Here is a 23731-nt window from a genome sequence, read left to right on the forward strand (position 1 = left end):
GCCCGCGTATCCCACTAGGATAGGCTCTGGACTTTCTGTGATGAAATGCTGAAGAATTGCTAGACTGGGAAAATACATTTTTGGGGTAACATGAAGGTGATTTTGTAGCTGATGGGAGAAAATGCAACATTTGGTAGTCTTCTGTATCAACACTCTTCTGTATAGCTTTCACTTGTGCTTTTTTTCTCAAGCATCTGTCATAAATCTTTGTAAATGAACACACATGGATGTGAAGGCCATCTTTAAAACGCTATTTGTCTCTTTGCACAATGTGGCAAGTGCCTGAAATTGTCTATTGGAACCCTGTCTTTATTGTTTTTGCAGTCTGAATTGCTTGAGAGTTGTTTTGAAACAAAAGTCCTCGTAAGACTTAACACTAGGAGTTGAAAGCCTCTTCCTTTGCCTTTTAGCCACTGTCAGCTGTCTGGCCTGTACAGAACTGGCAAGATCTGGTTCCTGCTGGATTTGTAGCTGTTATAAAATCCTTTTAGTAGGCACCTTTCTTTAATAGGAGAGAGAGGGCTCAGATAGGAGAACAGAAGCTTTCCCAGTGTGAATCCCTTCATGAAAACAGCTACTGCTGGTAGAGCAGTGGGAAGAAGCTGATTATGCTGTTTCTAGTTGCAGGTATCAATTTTGGTTCAGAATTCAGGTTTATAAAGGGGAAGAGTGTTTTTTTTCTTTTTCAAGACAAACTGACTGCTTAGAAGGAATGTGGTATTAGGTTTGCAAAGTAAGTCAGAAATTGGGTGCTATCATGTCTCTTTCATTCTCTTTTCTTGGACTGTAAATGAAGTGTGTTTCAGGCTGATGCAAGCAGCTCCAGCACGAGGTTCTCTGCTGTGGTCTGACAGCTTTGCAGTATTTCCATGTCTACCCATCACAAGACTGTTCGAGAAGCCAGGAAACTCCTTAAGTTATTTAACAGTTTGATTTGTATGGGAAGTGTCGCTGTGGCAGTTACTGAAGTTAAAAGGAAAAGGACAGGCTGAGGAAATCTGAATGGGGATCCAACACAGAAAGTCTTAAAATCTTTATTCTGTTACTAACCGTTGTCAGAGTTAATATGGGGTATGCCTGGAGATCAGTTGTTGCTACATTCAACATTGTTGTTGCCTTCCTTCAACCTACTTTTAGGAAAAATTCCTATGGAAAAGGCAGAGAACTGTATACTTGAAGGGAGTCTCATCATCGAAGGAGATCACATTTTCTGAGTATGAAAGTGACTTTTCCTACTTCGAGGTCTCTGCCTGCTTTTAAAGAGAAGCTAGACTGCTATTTAACCTTTAAGGATGGCTTTCTATCAAATGGAAAGTCTTACATTTTATGATCTAGGGACGTTTGTAATGAAAAACTTTGGTGTCAGGGCTGGAAAAAGTGAGAAGAACCTTTCAACCCAGGCTTTAAAGTAACAGAAACTGTAGTAGAACATTGTGTGGGAACAAGCAAGAAAATCCAGATTTAGGATTAGTTTAATCACGGAGCTATATTAACAAGGATGAGAAAAAGCCCGTTCTCAGCCCATTATATGTTCCCACTGTCATATGACGTATTTACTTGGTGTCTTTATTCCATTTTATACCCTTCTAGGGCATGCTCATATTATAACTTCGTGAGACGAGCAATTTAATCTAGAGACTGTAGAAGGGGCATCATATACAGACTTTTACAAAATAGACCACCATTCTAGTAACACACAGGCAAGGTGAAAAACTGGGAAACTCCAAAGAGAACATCTATGCAAATGTAAAAACTCAAATAACTTCTCAAGGACTCATCAGCTGGCCATGGCATTGATGATGAAACAATGCTGCTCCTGGTGCTTGAATTCTATCTGAGATAGGGTACCATTTCTTTTAGCAGCCTTCTTGGCTTGTATAACTTAAATTTAGACCTTCTTTCACATAACTGTTACTTCTTGATCTAATGTAATACGGGGAAGTAAAATGCTCTCTGGGTTCTACACTTTTTTTTTCTTGTTCAGTTGAGCCCAGTCTGTGTGATTTGCTCCTGTACGAGGGAGAAGAACTTAAAATTTTAAGTGTACATGTTTGTGACTGTAGGGGAAATTAGATCTGTCTTTACCAGAAGCTAATTAATGGCAGCTCCTAATTTTCAATTTAGAAAACTTGATGGACTCCAAACTTGCCTGGGTGTTTACTTTTTTTTCCTCTTTCCCTGTCCCATCCTTCTTCCTCAATGTCGTTTACTGTACGTACAAATACGGTTTACAGGTACATCAATAGTGAAAGGCCACAAATACCCCTTACAGATCTGCTTTTGAAAATGTATGGTAAGACTATAGAACTGAAGTCCCTTAGAAATAAGTAAACAAGTTGAAATTGTTTTCAGTGTGTCTAAATGTAAACTTTTTAACTGATCCAGCTAAAATCACAGGTTTTGTCTAAAAGAGTGAACTACTTTAACTTATATTTTAGGTCACCTACTATGGCAGGAGGCCTGTTTGCCATGGATCGTGAGTACTTTAATGAACTTGGACAGTATGATAGTGGCATGGACATCTGGGGAGGAGAAAATCTGGAAATATCTTTTCGGGTAATCTTGCTTTTGTGTGTATTGGAGTACAAACCTTTGTCTTGCTTCTTCTCTTCCTTCTTTATGCTTTCTTTAGCACTGGAATAGCTACTTCTGCACCAAAACCAGTGTTTTTATTTCTAGGAAGAATGACTTTAGCACACTAACTAGCTTTTACAATAATTTTCAAGTTAAATTTTAATGGGAAAATTGAAAAGAATTCAGCTTGGCTGGAAAAATAATGAGAAAAACACTATCAGGAGACTTGAAAGTGATGTTTCATTGGGCTGTCTGTGTTCTTTGTTGTCACTCCCCTGATGGAAAACAACTGTATGTGCTCAATGCCATGTATAGCTCTTCACTTTTGTGAAATGGATTCATCAGCAGATTTGATGAGTGTGTCCAAAAGTGAGATGCTACCGTAAGAAACGTGAAATGGGGATTAAAAACTGAAGTTAACAAACAACAACAAAAAAAACCTGAAAATAAACAGGCAAACAAAAGCAAACTACATACCCCAAAACATTAGATAAATCTGTCAAATAGAGAAATCAAGCTTGGAGTTCAAAAATAAGAACAGGCACTTCATAAATTGTATATTCAGAGAGCCTGATGAGGTCTGGAAGCCCTGTCTCCCTAGGGAAGAGTTGTGAAGAAAGCAAAAAGTGACTGATCTTATCCAGTCACTTAAAAGTGAATTGATTATAAACTGTTCCCTTGATGATATTGAGTGATCTATGTCATGTGGTGTGGAAGTGTGGACGTGTAATTCACATGTAGGCAAATAGATTTCGATATCTCAATCTGAAAGTTAAATCCCAGCCCATATAATCCAGTGATTTTTAATAGCAATGTGCTATGCTTTAATGACCTATTTGCATAATATTTGTTTCGTGAAGGCCGTGATGTTTGAAGTGGAAGGTGTGATGATACGACCAAAGTGTTTTTTGTCCAACTTGAAGATCTAATAAAGTAACTTGTCAGAAAGCACGGCATTAGACCAATGTTGCTGACATTTAATTCCATCATTGCACATAAACCTACCTGAGTATCTCTTGAAGGGGAGGAGGTAGAGAGCCTTGTCAGTGTGCAGACAACGAGCTATGTTCTGCTTTCGTTTGGACAGATCTGGATGTGTGGGGGCAGACTCCTCATCATCCCCTGCTCCAGGGTGGGACACATTTTCCGTAAAAGACGTCCCTATGGCTCACCACGGGGCCAGGACACCATGGCTCATAACTCCTTGAGGCTGGCACATGTGTGGATGGATGAATACAAGGTAAGAGATGTTTCTAGGGCATGAAATAGTTATTAACTGGTGTGTTTATCTAAGGACTGTGTCACAGCGAGGTCTGTTGGCATTTCTAACAAGGTCTTGCTTCTGTATTCTGACTTCCTAATGTTAATTTTGGTACGGAATCCTAAATTCTGTAGGCTTGTGGTTTTGGTTTTGAGTGTTCAGATTTATTCCCTGTTACTTACACTGCCTGCAGGAGATTCAGTTTTATGTCTTTTAAATGAAATAAAAGATGATGAATGAGTTTCTTGTGAGCTCCACATTTTGTGTCCAAATCAATATCATGTGGCAGCCGTATGCCTTCAGGTAGTTTCTGTGTTGATGAGACAGGCTTTTTTTTTTTTGTTTTGTTTTAATTAGCAGTCTGAGTCTTGGTCTGTCTAGCCCTGCGAGTTCAGTCAGGACTAACTTCTGGATTCAAGGGCAAGCGTGTTCCTTCTCTGTTTTCAGGCCTTCATACTAATGCTTTTAAAAGTGAAGCCTAGTTGTGAAGCCCAGTTCTCTGATTCTTGAGGGCATTTTGTGTTGTGAGACCATAGAATTTCCTTTCTGGCCAGCTCCTGTGGTCCCGACTATTTCTATACGAGACATACTTCCTTAAATTTATATTCCTTAAAGGTTTATATTTCAAAACCCGTCTTTTATCTTGATGCCCTATCACTTTGAGGAACCTATTAAGAGTCATTAATTTTTATCTCCATTCTCCATAACGCATCGGTAGATTTGATCTATCACTTTCCCTTTTATTGGTGTCTGGGCACAGTTGTTTTGTGATTAATGACGGCTTTGTCTGCAGCTTGGAATTGATTCTTTGTTGTTCCCAGCTAATACTGCTTTGTCCAAAGAGGACTTAAACTGCTGATTGTAGCAGTCTCTTATCACAGAATTGTGTTCTGACCTTTTCCAGCTGTTTCTAATCTAATTCCACGATAGTTGCCAGAGACTGTCATTATGACAGATTTACGGTTGGAAGGCAAGCTCGGAGATATTTTTATTTGTTGAAGTGATTGTGTGATGAACAGAACAAAGATAAGACTGAGAGGACCTATTTTGCAGCAAAGAGCAAATATCAACGTTTAATAAATACAACTGCATAATGGAAGGCAAGCAGTAAAATTTATACTTTGCTTTTGACAGTTATGACATAGATCTCAGTTCATGCATACAATGAAAATAAAAAAAAAAAATCCAGAGAAAGTAGGATACTAAAACTTGAACTTAAACCAGAGAAGAGGCAACTGGAATAGCAGGGCTACTCTTTTGAAGCAGAACAGTTTCTCATAGTAATGTCCAGTCTATTTCCAAACTTTCTCAGCGTTGTCCAACATTGCATTGTATTTGATGTTTCCTCCTTCTTTAAAAAAAAAAGTAATGATGCATCAAGAGCATCTGAATGCTCAAAGGTATTGATAAGGACAGATGTGTGATCTGTCTTGAGATGATACAGTCTGTTATCTCTGTTCCAGAAAAGGCACCGGGTAATTGAAAAGTGTCAGAACAACAGTAATGTCAGTAAATTCCAGGTGTCTAGCAGAGATGAATCCAACAAAATACCCCAGCTCAGTGCCCTGAAAACTGATTTTTAAATAATCTGATAAATGAATTGATGTAAAAATACCATGCCTTTTCTATAAAGCCTGTAAATCCAGCTGGAATTAAAGACTCTGGGGGGGGATTTTTCTTCTAGTTCTGGTAGTAATATTGATGAAAGAAATTCACTGAAATGAAACTTTTGAGTTCTGTAAGCCAGAAGAAGTTGGAAATCAGTAATCTGAAATTACTCTCTTCCCCTTCTCCCTCAACCTTTTTCTCTTAAATACAGGAGCAGTATTTTGCTTTGAGACCTGAGCTAAGGACGAGGAACTATGGAAACATTACTGACCGTGTAGAATTGAGAAAAAGATTGAACTGCAAATCATTTAAGTGGTATTTAGATAATATCTATCCTGAGATGCAAATATCTGGGCCCAATGCCAAAGCTCCGCAGCCAGTTTTTATTAATAGAGCACAGAAACGACCAAAAATAATCCAGCGTGGAAGGGTAAGATAAAGTTTCTTAAATACAAACGTCTGTCTTTAGAGATTCTTTTTCAGAAAGATTTGCTGAAATATAAGAAAGATGGTCTGTTTCTGTAGAGCACAGAGTTTTAGTTTCTGTAACAAACTGTCTTGAAAGTAACTGAATGTGTGCCTTTAGAAAAAGGTAAATCAGTTTGATCTGTATTTTAGGTCACCCTCAGAGTAGATACTATTCAGGGAAGTTTCTTACCTTACATCTCTGAGTTCTGAAGTTTTGATGCCTTTAGAGTGCACTTTCGTGGCTGTTGGATAAAGAGAAATTTGGCCTGAAATATTCATGCTCTGTTGGTTTACGATAAGAGCACAATATAATTGCTTTCTGAATTCATTGCTTTTATCAGGTAATTTTCTGCAAAGATGACCATTTGCACCTGATGATGGCCTTTTTAGTCTCAACTCCTAGATAATGGGCAAAAATGTCTTGGTCCTTTTTTTTTTTTTTTTAAGTAGAAGGGGAGAAATATATTTTTGTGTAGTCATGAAGGAAATCCTGTTAAAGATTCAGGCCTTAGCCCTGACGCCTGCCTTTATAGAGCTGTACAAAGGCAAAGCCAGCATGTATTTGCATCTGTTCCCTCCAGTGCCAGATTTGGCTAACAAGTGCTTTTTGTGCTTCCCAAAATAATGGAGAACTTCCAACCTGATGCAACTTTGTCAAGGCCCTCTTAGAGAGGACCTTTGAACTAATGCATGTGCAGTGGACAGGGCTGTGCTAACCATCATCTGTCTCAGCAGCTGGCACCGTTAAGTGTGTCACTCTCCGCAAGGTAATGCAGTCTGGCTACTGACATTTGCTGGTCCTATGAGCACATTCAAGCTGGAGGACCAGAGCTCATGGGAAACCTATTGACATCATCAGATTTTTATTTTTGCTTGGAGGCAGCTGCCTGGGAAGCCACGACTCCTGTAGTATTTTTATAATTGTATCCCAGCCAAGTTGTAAAGTTATTTATTAGGGCAAACATGCTAACTTCCCGGAATACAACTGATACAATGAGCTGATGTTGTTATTCTGTTATTCCCCTAGTCAGACTTTTTTTTTTCTCTCTCCATGAAATTTAATGGCTTTCTGCTTTCCTTCAGACAGAAGTTTAAGGAAAGGCTGATCTGGGGGGAGGCTACTGAGGCACCAAGAACAGTAAGGGGAAATCTTCCTAACTGATTTTTTATGGTTTAAGTTGGAGGACAAACTTAGTGTATCCTTTAAGAAGAGGGAGACGAGACACAGAAAAATGCAGTTCCTGAGCTTGGTTCTCTGGGGTTCGAGGATTATGCCCAGCATTGTGTGAGAGCGTGAGCTTTGGCTCCAATGACTGCATAAACTAGTTCCAGATGCCTACAAGGAACAGAACGATCAGCCAATGTCACCGCTGCCTGCCAGACTCTTCAGGGTTCAGGATGAATCACTCCAAATCCCAGCTTATTCTCAAAAACTAATTGGGCCAGAGATAAGTGCTGGTTTGACAGCTGGGAAGAACTGTAATGATCGCAAATCGTGACAGTTCTTAACAGTGTTATCAAACGCTGATCATTATGGCCAATAAAAACAAGGGGGGAAAAAAAAAGGTCATATAAAACTCACATAGCTGTGTGGTTTGAAAGCCTACTGTTGAGTGAGGAATGATGAAAATGAGATCTCTCCTCGAAGTCCCTGGGGTGTGAGGAAATGTTACTTAGAAGGTTTTGTGTAATTTGTTTCAGATGTGTGTAGGGAACAGGCGAAACATGGTGCGCTTGAGGAGGCTGTTGTTGATGCGTCTTGGGACAGCTATTTCCAGAAACTGTTTAGAGAAGAGTACTGTTTGGTGTTTGTGCTCTCTAATTTTTTCTGTCGTGTGATGGAGCAGCTCGTTCTTTTTATTACTGGAAATGTCTTGTGGTTTATAAAAATCTGCAGAATCAATACCAATGCCAAGGCAGCTATGTCTTCGTAATAAAATGCAACCAGCTAATTAGTCAGCCTGGCCCCAAGTTCAGGGCAGCGTATAGATATATCTCACTCTCCATCCAGCTGCAGATTAGGGGTAATTATTTTAATATGCACGCCAGATCTGCCACCCTGCCGTCTCCCACACTTGCAAGGGTTGTCAAACGTGTTCCCCAACGCTTGAACTGGAATGGGCGTCTGGGAGGTCCTTAAATTCTTCGCTTCTTCCCTGATCTGTCATTACTTGGGACCTCTCTTTTGTGGAGGGTGAGGAAGGGAAAGAAACTTGACAAAGGATGGCCTGAATGTGCTGAGCCGTGCTGTGTGTATTGCACTTGTAGCATAAAGGGAAAACTTGAACGTAATTAGAAAGCAAAATGGAACTATTTAATGCTGGCTTTTTGTTCAAATTATCTGAAAAACAAAATGGTATTTTCAAAAGGGAAGGAGGGCTCTTATTACGTTGTGTGTGTGTCTGTGAGCACATTGTGTGCTTGCAAAGTATTACCATATGTTCTGTTTGGTGTGTGATGTTTGTTGTTTACTCTGCCCATCAAACTGTTTTCCTTTTGTAGTTGTATCACCTTCAAACCAACAAATGCCTGGTTGCCCAGGGCCACCCAAGTCAGAAAGGAGGCCTGGTAGTGGTTCGGGAATGCGACTACAACGATCAAAACCAGGTATGACATTCCTGATTATTTGAAGAGCTATCTTACAAATTTCTAATGCGTCTTCCTGCTGGCAAAATGCCGCGGTGTAACATCTCATCAGCCAGCAGGCTGATCCCAGAGCATTGTTCAAACTGCAGTGCTGGCAGAGGAGGCTGTGGAACTTAACACTCTGCCTACTGAGTGCTGGGTATCATAATCTTCTGTCTTTATGGGCTGAATCTCTGTGTGTGGCTGAAGACTGTCCTCAAGGGGCTCCTGACGGGTTTGTAATCTGTTGACTGACAGTTCAGAATTTGTAGAAGCTTTCAGCCAGTTCCTTGTGCTGGATTCAAGGCAGCCTCTTCCTGACCTGCTGTTCTTTGTGCGCTGTGCTACCAGTGGTCTGCTGCTGGCGTGGCTGTAGTTTAGGGTGAATGAATGTTTTGTTGCTATTACCAAATAGAAGGAATTGTAAGGAATTTAGAGAATTCTTTGGCTGCAGGTGAATTGCTGATCTGGACGTTAACTGGGACAGGATGTGAAAATCTAGTAACAGCTTTTATATCACTGCATGAAGCCTCTGCTATTCCACTTCTGTTCGTTCAGGCAACAGAAATTCAGGACTCCAGAAAAAAAAGAAATCTCCAGGGTAGAGAGATCCTCACCTAATGCCTTAAAGACTTAAATCTAGCTAAGAACTACCTTGAGAGCCTTATGATTTAGAAGCCCATGGCATCCAGGTCTAAAAACTAGATCTCATCTAAAGAGCAAAGTAGTCAAAGACAAGGTAAATAGAGCAAGAGATGCAATGCAGCATAGCTTTATCAAAGGAGGATTGTGCTAGACTAACCGGGTACTTGATGAAAAGGGCAGTAGTGTTCAGGATATGGAAACTGCAAGAGTAGAAGCAGGATGATGTATAGCAATCCAGCAAAAGTTGTGTAGTCTGTCAACTATCGGGACCTTCTGCTCCTGCATGTGATCTCACCAGATGAACATGGCAGAGGAAGATGGTGTGAGGGTTGTTAGCCAGTGTCGGGGTGAGCGTAGTCTGCTGTAGACACATGGTCTCAGGGACATCTCGCACAGGACCAGACCAAGCAGTACGTCCCTGCACTCAGCCTCTAGAGTACAGACGAAGCATCGCTGTGACCGAGTTGCAGGCCCCTGTTTGAAACCTGGATGAATTGGAGGTGGAATGGGAATCAGGATTTGGGTCAAGGTATGGCCTCTGCTGACTGCATAACTGTAACCAACTGGCACCAGTGGTTGTACATTCATGGTGCCAAAGGTGCTAAGCTGCCTTCGGAGCCTTGCAGCCTGTGGAGGAGAAAGCAGAAATGACTTTCCTGTGGATGATGTCCACAACAGGAACAGATGAGTCCTCACAGTTAGTTTCCCTCCTCTTCCATGTGCTGTTTCTAATAGTGAACTGCTACATGGTTGGAGGAGGAAACCTGTTGTTTTTTCCCCCTTATCAAAGCCTTTTTCTGATATTTTTTTTTTTTCTCCTGGAGACAAAACTTCAGTTAGCCTTTTGGTTTAGAGAAGAACAATCTGAGCATTAATTTGTCTATCACTGGCTTTCCTCATGAATCTAGTTCACTAGTGGTAAACAGAGCGATTAGCTCTCACAAAAAACTGGCTGTGCTGTCTTTAACAAATATTTTGATCTTCAACCAAGTATGTTAACCAACACTATGGTATTCTGCCATTATACTTGTTTTACTCTTCTAATAAATCCCAAGAGTACGTCAGCCTGCTCTCTTTCACATCTTCTTGACCGTTCTTGCTCTAGGTACATAAGAACAATGTAAAGAAAAAGAACACTTAACAACTCCTGCTTATAAAATATAGCAAGAAACTTCAGTATTGGAAGTTTTTAATTGCCATTTTTAGTAATGTTAGGCGAAAAGGCCAACAACTATAATTTTTGCTCTAGAACCATCTGTTCTATGCCTTTAGCCTTAATACAAAAGCCTGCGTTGGGCCTGGTGAAAGGCAGGTACCCAGCTGTCCTGTCCCCAGGGTGCTCACTTACAGAAACTTAACAATAATTGGACAATAGCTTTGATTCTTTTTATTATTTTTTTAATGAGCATTTCATTGCGTTTTGATCTCCTGTAAGCTCTTGGCATCCCGTGGCAGTGAGTACCGCAGGTTAGCTGTGCTTTCTGCGGAAATAATGTGATGCCACTTGGTGATGGTTTCCTTTGAAGCCAGTTATTTTTTTCCCCAAGGAGTAAGTTGTCACCATTTATTTCTTTCCAGGCTACTTTTGCTCTGTGAATACTTGAAAAATACACGCTACTGCTCAGTAAGATGAAGGAGCAAGGTGAACTCTACCTGGGAGAGCGTGCAAAGGGCTGGGAAACAAAATTGGGCCTTCTTGAGACTCGTTGGTCACACTCCTTTGACTGGAAGATGGTAGTCTATAATTTTGTAGTTCGAAATAGCACAGGTAGGAGAGGTGAGAGGATTTAGCAGAACAAAGGTCAGTGCAACGAAGCCTGAAGTAACAGAAATCGAGAAGCAGAAATACCAAATGTGGATTTTGCAAGCTGAAGACTAACGTGGAATGAAAATTTGTAGTTGAGGTGTGGTCGCGTGGAGGAAGTGCCAAGACTGCAAAGTAAACTCTCCTTAAACTCTCCTCCTTGATGTCAGCAGTGTGTCCGACCCCCTTCTGTAAGCGGAACTGAGAACGCACGAGGTAGTGCTCGCCATAAAAACTCGGGTGTCGAAGGAGACTAGAAAATATTCAAGGACTTGGAAAGATCAGACATCTGCATTTCGTTATGAAAGACTGAAGGAGTCTTAAAGCAAGTGTTGTGGATTCTACTCAAAACCATCATGTCTAAGGTTAATCAGATGGTGAGTAGATGTCAAGGATGCTGAAGTGCTTTGTACTAGAGCCTGTCCCAAAGGAAAAGTAGTTACTGATAAACATGGAAGAGGAGTATTGAAGAATGAAGGTTTTGGAACGAAGCATAATGGCCAACACAAGACTAACTAGTAGGAGTGTTTGTGATCTGGCATGGGTTTGTCATGCATCTGATGCCTGCTTGCCTTTTCCTGACCCAAATGCTTAAAGCCAAGTTCCTTTTCCAGAAAATCTCCTCCCAGTCTGAGTTGTATTTTTTTCTACTCTTGTTTAGAAAGAGGTTATTCTCCTCTGTGCATTTGCTTCATTTCAATAATTCCAGCTTTCTCTAACTTAGCAACATAAAAAGCTTTAAAAATGTGACTGTCGCCAGTCAGGCTGGGAAGTGGCCAGGTCTGTGAGCGTGTGCCTCTGTAACGGGACTCAGAGAACAGGTTTGGGCAGAAAAATTCAGAAAAGCTCCGCTTCTACTTTTGTAGAACTTCACAAATGTCAGCACGCACACTTCAGTCTCTGACTCTTGAGCAGTTTGTAGAAGGAAGCGCTCACTAAATTCCAAGTTCATCTGTAAGATCTTTCTCCCTCATTGTCTGCATCACGGGTGTAAGTTTGTTTTTCTTCTCCAATGCGTGTCTAGAGTGAGCGTGAAGGAGTGCAAGCTGAGTCTGCCTGCTGCTTTTTCAGCAGATGGAAGAACACAGCTCTGCAGTCCCTCTAACAAACTGTCACACAACATCAGCAACACTGAAAAATGGAGCGGGAAGCATACATCAGTTTTTTTTTTTTTTAAAAAAAAAACACCTTCAGGAAAACCTTCAGGAGGACAGTGGGTTTCCTGGACGGACCACCAAGCTCTGCTGGTGACTTTCACAAGTTGGTGCTATATCGTTGTTATACGTAAGAAGAGAGCTGAAGTAGATGAACACAGCTGTAGTGGTGGAAATCAGTAGGCACAGCTCTTCCTCCTGCTGAGGTGGCTTCTTTGTGCTATTAAGCTGAATATTTGTCTTTTAAAAACTCTGACTCAATGATGCAGCGGTGCCAACCTAAGCAACAGCTCGAGTACTGGAGAGCTGCTCCTGCCAGCACGGCTCACAGCAGCGACTTCCCCACAAAGGGCTGTTCCTGCTGTAGCTGCTGCCTTGCGTGGAGTGCAGCTCCTCAATGCATGCCTCTAGCACTAATGCGCTTTGCAGACAAAATAAGAGGGTATGTGCATGAAGCTAGGCCAGTTTGCCAGCCCTGCCTTTTGCTGTGCTCTGAAAGCCAGAGGGCAGGCTGGCGCTTCCATACAGCCTTGAAATATTTGTTCCTTAGGGACAGGGAGCTTCCCTCTGCTGCCTACTTGCAGCTTCCTTGGTTTGTTTATTTGTCCTAGCTTGGGGTCATGGGTTTTAATGCGGTTGTCCGTATTGACACGGGACCTCAAATCTTATATAGTTAACCCAGTTTCTTAAAAGGGATAGTAATATGGGTCATCCTCCTAGGTTAAGACACCCTTTGAGCCCTCTCCTCACTTGAATTTCCTCTAGTAGTTCAGCTGCCTGTTATCTATTTACATTAATCACAGAGTGAAGAGTGTCATCTTTTCCTGAAGGAAAAAAAGAAGATCAGTAACATGGCCCTGTATCTCTTTATTATGAGTGATATTAAAAAAAAAAACCTCCCCCTGTGCTGTATAGGGGTTTATGAAGGAAGAGAGTGCCTCCTGTACCAAGGGAGGCAGCCTGACTCCCCCGTTACTAAGTCCAAGTATTAATAACGTGAGAGAGCACAAAGCTGCAGGAGCCAACCTGCAGCAGTGCGAGCTACCAGTGAACGGTTTTGGTGAGCTGTGGGTGAAGCTGTGCTGCAGAAGCTCTGGTTCCTGCCTCCGTAGCTCCCTGCGCTGAACCCGGTGCCAGAGGGACTGCCCTTGGTGCCCTGGGGCCACGCAACGCCTTGGAGTTGTCCAGGGCAGTCCTGGGTCTCATCTTGCCCTGGAGCCTGGGTTGAGAGGGAGGGGAAAAAGCAAATGCTGGGAAGGGGCCCCTCCTGTGCCGTTCACCAAACTAAAGCGTATTTGCCCCTAAATTTTATCACTGGTGGCGTGGAGAGAGGTTTCTGCATAACACCTGCCTCTTTGCTTGTGCTTGGAAATAGAAGCAAGCCCTCACAGTCCGGTTGCATCCCGGTGTTTCTCTTTGACTCCAGTGACAAGGGCGAGAGCTCTCAGGGGGGTGCAGCGCTCAGGGTGGCCCTGGGGACAGCAGTTCACGGCGCTTTGCTCCTCAGCAGCAGGATCCGGGCACACTTCCATGCCCACTAAGGGAAATCTGCCCCTGATGTGCTTCTGCATGGTAGGAAGTGGATGCCCAATGAAAATACCCTTTATCGTGTCTGTTATTTAAAAATAATAATAAAAAAAATGCCCAGCTGACAGTAGGAAATAAGTAGGAAGGACAAGCCAAGCCATCACGTAGAACGGAGGTCTAAAGCCTGGGCTGGTTCCTTACTGGCCAGCCTGCTGCTACTGGGCTTGAGCCTGAAGCCAGGCAAATCACGGACAAAAAGCAAAGCAGAGCAGATTGTTTTCTTTGTAGAAAGATTTTCCAACCTATTTCGTGGACTTCTGTGTGATCGGTGCTGTTGTTCCTGCCAGCCTGTACCACCGAGAGCTAAACATCGTCCTGCCGCTGTCAGCAGCAACATACTTAATAAATTTTGGAGTATGCAAAGGCTTCAGTTACATAATAAAACCCCCCACAGCGTGGCTTTGCTTTCCCTGTGTTTGAGTCTAATAGTCTGCAAGGTCCCAGCGATACCCCAGCCTGAATTTGGAACCGTAAGGTGTCCCAAATTTGGGACTTGTATTTCTCTTTCATTTGTTTTCTACCCCGAATGCATAATTAATCTGAAGGGCACAGGATTTCACTGCTGTTGTGAGTTCTTTGCCGTTACTCAGCCTCTGATTAACGCGGTGTCGCTGCAGTCCCGTCTCCGTTCTCCCCGCCTTCACCTGCTGCTGGGGCTTGGTTCTTCTTTCAGCAGGAATGCTGTTCCGGCGAGTCCTGCTGCGTCTCCCTTTTCTCCTCCTCTTTAATCTTGATGTGCTTTCCTTCTCAGGACGGGGCTTAAAGCGAAAAAGTGTGTTAGAGAGCACAGAGCTCCTGAGGCTGGGACAAATGCTAACGTTAACACCTGCATTTCTCCAAGGGAGCCGTTCGCTCTGTTACAGTAGGCAGCAGGTTGAGGAACGAGCCGCGTGCTTCTTCATCGTGCCGTCCAGCCGAGGCAGCGTCCTGAACCGCAGCTCCACGCAGCAGGGGGTGCATGATCCCATCGAACCACCCAACAAGCAGGGATCAGGATTGCTTCTGTTTGCTTGATTTTTTGCTGCCTGGAGTTAGATGTTTTATATACAGCGTGAAACTTGTGCAGACTTCGTGGGGACACAGAAGGGGCAAGGAGGGCACGCGTGCTACGGCACCAGAGCTTAGTCCTGTGGGTCCGTGTTTCCGGAGCAGTAACGGGGGGCTCCATTCCCTCACCGGCAGTGACAGAAGTCAGGGGAAGGGAGCTGATGGGGGTGAGCGAGGTGGTGAGCAGCCTGCTGAGCACCCAGCGGGGCTGGAGGGTGCTGCCCAGCTGCTGTGCGAGGCAGGGGCCTCCCTGCGGGACCAGAACAGTAGGAGCTGTTGGGTGTTCGGCCAGGCGGTCTCACTATCGTCCCCTCACTGCAGAGCTCCAGTTTTCCCATACCCCTGTCCCACCTAGGCAGCTTCGAGGTGCAGACCCATCAAAGTTCATCCATGCCTTTGCTTTCTGGCACAGAGATGAGCGTCTCCTGTTGGTTATGGGCACTCCAGGGCCTCTGCCAAACTGATCTGAGGGAGGAACGGGGACCGGCAGCTCCTGCAGTGCGACCAGACGGAGGGTCCTGCCTCCTCCGGCCCTAAGCCACGTCCAGCAAGCCTTGCCCTGCAGCAGGGTGCTGGCAGCCCAGCCTGCACCAACTGCAGCAACCAAAGGTGCCTGGCGGTGTTTTACCCCAGCAGTACGAATGCCTGCTTGTGCCACCTTAACACGTGGGCGAGGGCATGCCGATGGCTGCAGCGTGTCCTTGCTGGCTGTTAGAGGTGCAGTGGTTTTCAGCATGACAACAGAAAGCCCCCTGAAACAGTCATGTAAAGTCAGGAACCCAAGCATGATCTTGGAAACATGAATCCATGAATTCTTGCTTTATCCAGCTCAGCCTTGGAGAGCGGCTGAATTCAGTTCTTGCCACCAGCGGAGCTGCTGGGGTGTTGTGTAGGTTCCTGAGGTCCAGATCCAGGCGTTTCCGTGCTGGCTCAGCTAAAACAAAGTGGATGTGAAGCGGGAGGCCTGGTCTCAGCTTTGGCAGGGCACAGCTAGGAAAAGCAGTCTGCCTGGGGACAAGGCAGAGTCCTGTAGGTGCCTGGGTGTGGGGCGATGCTGTGGGAGGCCGGGACGGCGACGCAGCACTGCAGCTGCACTTCAGTTGCTGGAAAAAAGGCAGCAAGCAGTGCAGGGCGCATCTCTGACACCTGAAAACTCTGCGATAAGCTCTGTGATAAAAGTCTTTCTCCTTCTCCTCTCAGGTCTGGGTTTACAACGAAGACCACGAGCTGATTTTGAATAATCTCCTTTGCTTGGATGTGTCGGAAACGCGCTCATCCGATCCGCCTCGTCTCATGAAATGCCACGGCTCCGGTGGCTCCCAGCAGTGGACGTTTGGGGTAAGTGGCGTGGCTGGCGTATTTATAGCGCGTTGCTTGGAATTAATGCCTTGACAAGTGACGGTACCACTAACAGGACATCAGGGTCGGGTTTAATGATGACTATACCTGAGATTACCAAGCCAGATGCGCCGCACTAGGCCTGGCGCACAGTTGAGGCAGCGTCAGCCCCCGTAAGCATCAGTTTAGCTTCAGTGTGACAGCAACGTAGGACAGAATTTTAGGAAATGAATCCCGTCTGTCTTCCTCTCTTCTCCAGAAGAACAACCGCCTCTACCAGGTCTCCGTTGGGCAGTGCATGAAGGTGGTAGACCCGCTTAGCCACAAAGGGTACGTGACCATGGCCATCTGCGACGGGTCCCTGCCTCAGCAGTGGCATTTTGAGAGCTGAGCCAGCCAGCCCCGGAGCGTCGAGCCAAGACCAGGAGCCCCTTCAGCCACCTGAGGTCACTCTGCAGGGCTTTGCGAGGAGCCCTTTGCTGCTACCCCCACCACAGCCATCGCAAGGACCCCGCAGGAACGTCCCGCTGCGAGGAGCTGCGCTGCGGGCGCGAGGCGGGCCGGGCGGTCACCGGCCCCGTGTCGGGCGCAGCAGGAGCGGTGGCAGCCCTGCTACAGACCCGATGCGGTCCCTTGGACTGTCCTGGATTATTGAACTGTTTTTAAGTAAGAGAAATTATTAGAGCGGTGTAATTTAAATCGTGAGATTTTAGCCTTGTGGATCTTTTGAATGACAGAAAGGAGTCATTTTTGAGTATTTCATGCGCAGTATCTCATTAACTTACATTTTTTTTTTAGTATGGTTTTACTGGCCAAATTATTTTAGTTTACCTGGAAAATATTTTTATTCCCTTTTATCTTCTGAAAATTGTCATTTGCGGTATTTAAATTTAGTTCTTTTAATTTGCAGTTTTAGGACATTTTGTGTAGTTTAAATTCTTAGCTGTCATTCGTCACCTCATATTTAAAAAAAAAAGAAGTAACTATTACAAAGTCTATTTTGATGACCCATGACAGTAGCTGCATTTAAAATAAAGTCTCATTTTTTTATTAATCAGCATGGCTGTACTCTTTGTAGCCACCAGACCGGAGAGCACCAGGTAGGAGGCTGATGCAAACCAACAGTCACACAATCGGGGTCTTCCCTTGTTTTCACTCCCTTTTCCTCCCAGATGGTTCTTTCTTGCTTTCCTTTGAAGGGTTTGACAGGTAATTTATTTTTTTTTCTTCCTCTCCACTTCTCTGTTTCCTTCCCCAAGTTCCTTTATTTCACTAGTTACCTTTCCTTGCCGTCCTGCTTCAGCCCCAGATACTTCTTCAGCAGGTGTGGAAGCTGCTGCACAAAAGCTCTTCTTACACACCGCGTTTTTTTTCTTAGCGTGTGGCCTTACCCATCGTGCCAGAGCCGCCTGCCTTCCCCGGGAAGCACGCAGTTCGAATGTCAGCAGCGCTGACAAAGCCTCGCCCTTTAACTCAGGCAGCAGAAACGTTTTCCAGACACACAAATGCTCTGGCAGCCCGTTACTGACATTTGGGCTGCGGGAGGCAAGTAATGACGATGTTGGAGTAATTACAGACCAAGCCTTCCTGCGGCGAGGACGGAGTCACCTGGGACGAATTGCACTGGGTCCTTCAGCGGGCAGCCACGAGGGGAGAAGACGTGCAAGAGGAAGACAACGGGCAGGTAAGAGCAGTCCCTTGCTGCTCTGCAGCTTTTTGCCTCGTTCAGCAGGAGCAGGAGCCGAGTCCCAGCGCAGGGAGGAACCAGGTACCCAGCCTTTAGTAATAAGCCTCAGCAATCGGCTCAAGTGGATTTTCCTCCAGATAAATCACTGGAATGTAAGTCAGATGCCAGCCAGAAATGCCCCTGAAAACAACCCCAGCCCCACAGCGGCTGCATTTCAGGCCTGGACTGTGCCTCTCACCAGGTCGCTGGGGCCCTCGCAGCAGAGCCTGGAGTCTCGAGGCGGCTCCTGGTGCAGGTGGCCGCCAGCTGAGCCCTGGGAGCGAGGGCCGCACCCAAGCACCGACAGCTCCAGGTGGGTTTGTGCAGGACAGAGCGGGGCCTCTCGTTGCACAGATGCCTGTTTCCATGGGGACCTGGGTGATGGCCGTGCTGCTACAGCTGCTCCCAGCTGCAGGGCAGCCTTTCCTGCAGCCTGTGTCATTTTTTTTATTTTTTATTTTTTTTTGCAATCAGATTGGCTGTGCACTGGCCCGGCTCTGTCCTTTTTCTGTGCTGTTTAAAAAAAAAAAGAACCAGAGCCTCAGTCAGGCACAACAGATGTTTTATTTATTTACGGTCTGGGTCTAGTGCCACAGTGACTTTTTGACCTTTTGCTGCTCTGTGAGGCAATGTGGGGGCTGCTCTCAGAACCAGCTCAGCGCACGTGGTCTTCAGGCCTGCAGTAACAGATGAGGCTGTACCTTGATCGACCGCTGAGCTGCAGCTGGTTTGCAGCTTAATGTAAATCTTCTGCCTCCCTCTTGCTAGAAATATGACTTATTTTTAACCCCACGCTTATTAGCTACATAAAACATTTTCAGTCTTTCCCTTTGAAGGCCAGGTAACCCTCCTTCCTCCAAGTGGCTTGTGGCTGCTCTTCTACCACGTGCAAAGCCAGATGCTGCGTGCAGGTGACACGACCCATCCCCACTTGCTGTGTTGAGCGCAAGGGTCTGGAGCCACAGCCAGAGCTGGGGGGGGGGGGCCAGGAAGGTGCTGAAGCTGCCCACGAAGGGCTCCCCTCGCCCACTGCACTGCTGCAAGGCCCGAGGCACAGGGGTGGTTTCAGGAACAAGGCGCCCAGCAGCGCTTCGGGGTGCCGTGTCCCTGCAGTGAAAGCTTGCTGCTGGCCAAAGCCAGCTCTTGGTCAGTCCCCGGCCTCCCTTGCTCAGATTTTGGTGATGAGCGTTTCTATGACCACCCGGCCCTGCTCAGTTACGTGGTCTCTGCATGCGTTGCCTGTGACCGGGTGGAATTTAGTTTTCTTCCTATAGCTGAGTGACCGCCAACAGCTGACACGGATTTGGCTGGGCAGGACGAGCAGGACACCACTCGGGCTGCTTGCGACCAGCTCCAGCTCAGAGGACGAAGGAGGACAAGCCGAACCCAAGGGACTGGCATCGCTTCCGCTGCCTCCAGGGACGTGGCATCGCAGAGTAAAACCCAAGGTGCAGGGAGCGTGGGAGAGCAGGGGAACACCACGCACCCACCGCATTCTCGCTGCTGGAAACAGACACCGAGATCCAGAAACAACTAGAAGGCAGACACCCCGAATGAAAACAGGAGGGTAATTTATAGATGTAAAATATTTTTATTTGTAAATGCTGATCTTCTAAATCTGTTTCCACAAATTCCAAAACCCATAACACTCTGTATACTTCAAAAAATTCTTTTTTTTTTGTGTTGTTTTTGTTTTTTTGCCAACATTAGATACTATTATACAGAACAGAAAAAACTGTAGGACAAATACTGGTAGGATGTTGGAATATTGTACAAGAGAAGAAAAATATTCAAGAAACAATTTCATACAGCTATTTATCAAGAGAAAAATATATACAATTGATTTATTCTGTAAGATAAAAATACATCATGCCATATACATTACAAGTTCAGAACTGTATTACTGAATATACCAACAGTTTACAGTCCACTTTAATTGTGCACACAAAAAAAAAAACTTCATTTTTTTTTTATATTTAGTCTGTGAAGTGTCAGTACCAGAATTTTAAGTACAAAATAAAAAGCTAACCTGGTTCAAAATGCTGATTAAATTTCTACAAGCAAACACAAAACAGTGTTTATTTTTTTTAAAGAAATGTAAACAAAAACAATCCATACAAACACATCTTTAAATTACATTTTCCAAAACCCTATTGCCAGCGTCCTGCAGCTGCAAGCACATTACATCTAATTTTTTTCCTTGTTTTCCTTTTAAGAAGGCTATCATATCAGACTTAAGCTCCAACTACATGATTCTATGCTGTTTACATGATTTAATGTAGGCTGAACAGTCACCTAATCTTGACTACTTTTGCTGAAGAAAAAACGATGTTCAGCCTCTATTTTGGGTGGTTTTAGCAGTTATTCACAGTTATCACAAATTTTAAGCACAAAAAACCTGACTTAAGAAATAGGGATGCAACAATATAATACAAATAAAATTAATCTAAATTACCCAAACATCTACAAAAGTCTTATTGGTAATATACACGCCCTGTACCAGGCTTAAGGTTTACTTAAAAAAATTCTAATAGACCACAGTTGAGACTGCTTGAAACATAAAAAACCCTCTCTCTTTAAATTGAGATTTTGGTTATTCCGTAATTGTAATCACATGTCTGTTAATACATGAGATCATATTGTAACATCCCTATTGACATTTTATAATAAGCACCCGAACTGCTGCAGAGTCTGGTAGCATTTGGTCAATAACTATTTTTATACTGTATTTTTTTTTCTCAAAATATTTACACTTTTGTACAAAGTAACAGAGTTTGTTAGTTCTGCAGGTAACAGCAGCAGCTTGGCTTTCTTCTAACTTTCTTTTTAAAAATAGCTTCATTCACTTATTCAATAATAAATACAAAAAGGTTCTCTTATTTTACAGAAATCAAAAACTACAATAAACTGACTCATGGAATCAAGTATTTAAATGTATTTTAGTGCAAGTTATTTTTCCCTTAGCTCTATCCCTAAGGAAGTCGTTTCAGTACATTCCTTGTTCAGTGGTGTCTACTTTTATTTAAAATTTTTCTTTAATTAGAGGGCCTGCCCCTTTATCAAATAAGGCTGTGGCCAGCACTTTGGACTTCTCCCTTTCGCTGGTGATTTCAGTCTTACATTCATATATGCCCACCTGCACTTCCGCAGGTCAGCCATCAGTTCTTTGCCCAAGTTCAACAGTTTCTCCTTAGTGAGCTCAAAAACAAAAGTGCTGGACCATTCTGTTAATTCAGTTTAACCTCCACGTGTCTGGAAAGTTAGCTTCAGATTTTGCCGGCTTGCTTCTGGTGCTTGTTTTTCCTTTTTCTTTTTTTTTTTCTTTTTTAAATACTTGAGTAGAAATGTGTACTTCCAGAAGTGATTTTTTTCTTCCCTTCAAAAAGGCAACAATTTTATGTCGACAAAATCAAAATGTGAATCACTTCTTCCTAGGGACAAGCAACCCTCAAAAGACAGCAAGGAATGCATTCTAGTTCATCCATTTTCGGCAGTTTACAGCTCCACAGTGACATGGAATCTTGTGCTGGTCATCTTCAAAATCAAACTTATAGTCATAGCAAAGCTGGAAAAAGATGCAGGAGAGAGGTTACAAAAAATGGATTTAGACATCTTCCCTTGTACCCACAGATTAAACACATCACACATTGCACCTGTAGGAACTGGCAAGATTTAACATGCAAAAAGGGAAGGGAAATGTCAGTCTTCCCCACCACAGCACAAACAATTGGTGCTAGTGGCTGTAGGAATTGGGTAAATATCTAGAAATGAACATAAGTGGCAACAGTGATGTAAAAACAAAGGAGACAGCCCTACCTCCTCCCCTTTCTGAATTCTCCTGCTGGAGCTAATGATGATTTTGTGTCCTCTCTCAAAAGTTACCACCTCAGCCACACAGTTAGGTGCACACGAATGGTTGATATACCTACGAAAAGAGAGTTTGAAAAAGGTAACCTTTTAAGAAAATGCATCATTTGAGACAAATCTAAACCAAACCTTAGAATGACCTTAGCTTCAGGGGTGCATTGACTTTCCAGATAAAATTATATTACTCTGTACTTGTTTCTTTACCTGGAAAATGCCAAAAAAAAAATAAAACGTTAAAAAAAATCCACTTTCTTCACAGCTGCCATGAAATACAATCAAAGATGAGTAAAGCTAATGAAAAAGACGACATTATTTCAATGGGACGGTCTAAAGACTGAACGCGCCAGCCTGCAGAGTAGAGGCCATTGAGAAAAGCACAAACTTGAGTCCCTCAACAAGCGGCCCCCAAGGAAGGGGACAGGGACAGCTCTCCAGAACGAGGCCAGGGATCTCTCCAGAGCCACCCACCTTGCAGGACCTCCTGTCAAGGTAGCATCGATGACGTGGTCATTGTCAATGCGGAACATGTACACCCCGCGATTCTGGAAAGAATTGAGAAAAAAGTAGATTTTAAATAATTGTCGATGATTAAAAGAAAGCAGCAACGTGGGTTGTCTCCAAGTGCTTCGTAAACATGGTCAGACACCCACTGGCTCGCTGGGGACACAGTGAGGATGCACACGCTTCATCTGACAGTCGCATGCTGCCATTAACCTCACTGATTTTTGAGGGATTGGATGGGTCATCAACACGCATCTGTCAAATTAGTATTTCCCTCCCAACAGTGCACTAATAGCTCGGGTTTCTTCAAGTGCTTCGCAAATGTGTATCAACTGTTACAATACTGCTACATTACGCAAAGGAAATTGCTTTAAATTTAAAGTTCTCATTAAAAATTGAGGTCCTGACATCTCTCTAAAAGCTCTTTCTTTTTCCTCCAGGAATGAGAATATGCATTACCTGCCTGGCTGGGGTGCTGCGAGGTTTATTAAACATTTAAGTACTCTGAGGTCCTTTGATAAGAAACTATAGCCTCCTGTGGCTGTACTTTTAGCCTAATGCATTTAGAGCACAGCAGCACACAGAACTGAGGGGACCTGACTCCTGTTACCTGCTGCAGCCACGTCTCACATCTCTTCACGATCCACAAATTCATCCAACAAACAGCGAGCATTTGTCTTGCGATATGAATGATGGAATGGGGAAGGGGAAAGAAACAGAGAACAAACACCAGCCCGTACCTGAGATTCATAAAGCTTCTCTTTCCTGTTTGCCACCTCATTGCGGATAATAGTTCCGATATATTCAATGACCATAGTGTGCTTTTCAATGTCTCTAGCAGCATACAAGCCCAGGCCCTACAAAAAACACATAGTGATTTAGAATTTCATAATGAATTTACATTTACACTGCATTCCTCACCATGCCCCAAAACCATTCCTGCAGAAAATCACGTGAAAGAAATTTAAAACTAACCAGAAAGAATAAAATAGCAAAGAAAAGCAACTCATGTTGTAACAGTCCGGATGAAAAACTCAGGTTTACAGAAAAAATTTAAGATGCAATAAGACATACTTGGCTTCTGTCTAGGTGAGAAAGCAGGCTTCTCTTATACCTCTTATACCTTATGACTGACTCTGTGGAGATTACAAATTCACTGAAAAATAAAGTAGGCGCCTCACAAGAACGGAGAAACATAAGAGGAACACAATAGCACAGTTAAGTCCAACCTAAAACAAACAACAACCATGTTCACACACAGAAAGATATAATGAACTTTTTGCACAATAGTCTGTGGAGCAAAACCACAAACAATTACATGGAAATCGTAAGAAACCCATTTATGAATGCAGTCAAGTGTTGAACTCCCTGTGCTGTTTCATACCACTTTACTCAGCTTGGTCTGGGTATGTCATGCTTCCACTGCATATTTCTGTATTTATTTTTACTATCTATCTTTTTGAGAAACATGGACAAAACCACCTTGAAAGGAAGTAATGCATTTTTCTAGATGACAGTAACAAATT

General features: G+C 43.7%; 2 protein-coding genes across 22 annotated transcripts in view; one reads left to right on the forward strand and one right to left on the reverse strand.

Moving 5' to 3' along the window:
* The window catches only part of GALNT11 (polypeptide N-acetylgalactosaminyltransferase 11), a 45001-nt gene extending 27836 nt beyond the window's left edge, over positions 1–17165 (forward strand). For 9 of the 12 annotated variants that reach the window (XM_080578531.1, XM_080578536.1, XM_080578540.1 and 6 more), the window contains 6 exons: positions 2439–2556; positions 3662–3814; positions 5655–5873; positions 8414–8518; positions 15974–16111; positions 16371–17165. In XM_080578531.1, the coding sequence (XP_080434657.1) occupies positions 2439–2556; positions 3662–3814; positions 5655–5873; positions 8414–8518; positions 15974–16111; positions 16371–16502 (865 nt within the window). In that variant the 3' untranslated portion in view covers positions 16503–17165. Of the gene's footprint in view, positions 1–2438; positions 2557–3661; positions 3815–4739; positions 5537–5654; positions 5874–8413; positions 8519–10759; positions 12981–15973; positions 16112–16370 lie in introns of those variants that run through there. The other 3 variants (XM_080578532.1, XM_080578533.1, XM_080578534.1) reach the window with 2 other exon arrangements.
* A 2243-nt stretch (positions 17166–19408) lies between these two features.
* Positions 19409–23731, reverse strand: part of KMT2C (lysine methyltransferase 2C) — a 197773-nt gene continuing 193450 nt past the window's right edge. For all 10 annotated transcript variants that reach the window (XM_080578524.1, XM_080578523.1, XM_080578526.1 and 7 more), the window contains 4 exons: positions 22946–23062; positions 22173–22246; positions 21654–21762; positions 19409–21402 (listed from right to left, as the gene is read on the reverse strand). In XM_080578524.1, the coding sequence (XP_080434650.1) occupies positions 21310–21402; positions 21654–21762; positions 22173–22246; positions 22946–23062 (393 nt within the window). In that variant the 3' untranslated portion in view covers positions 19409–21309. The remainder of the gene's footprint in view (positions 21403–21653; positions 21763–22172; positions 22247–22945; positions 23063–23731) is intronic.

Source organism: Anser brachyrhynchus (genome assembly GCF_964034855.1).
Source record: "Anser brachyrhynchus genome assembly, chromosome: 2".
In the NCBI taxonomy this organism is placed as follows: Eukaryota; Metazoa; Chordata; class Aves; order Anseriformes; family Anatidae; genus Anser; species Anser brachyrhynchus.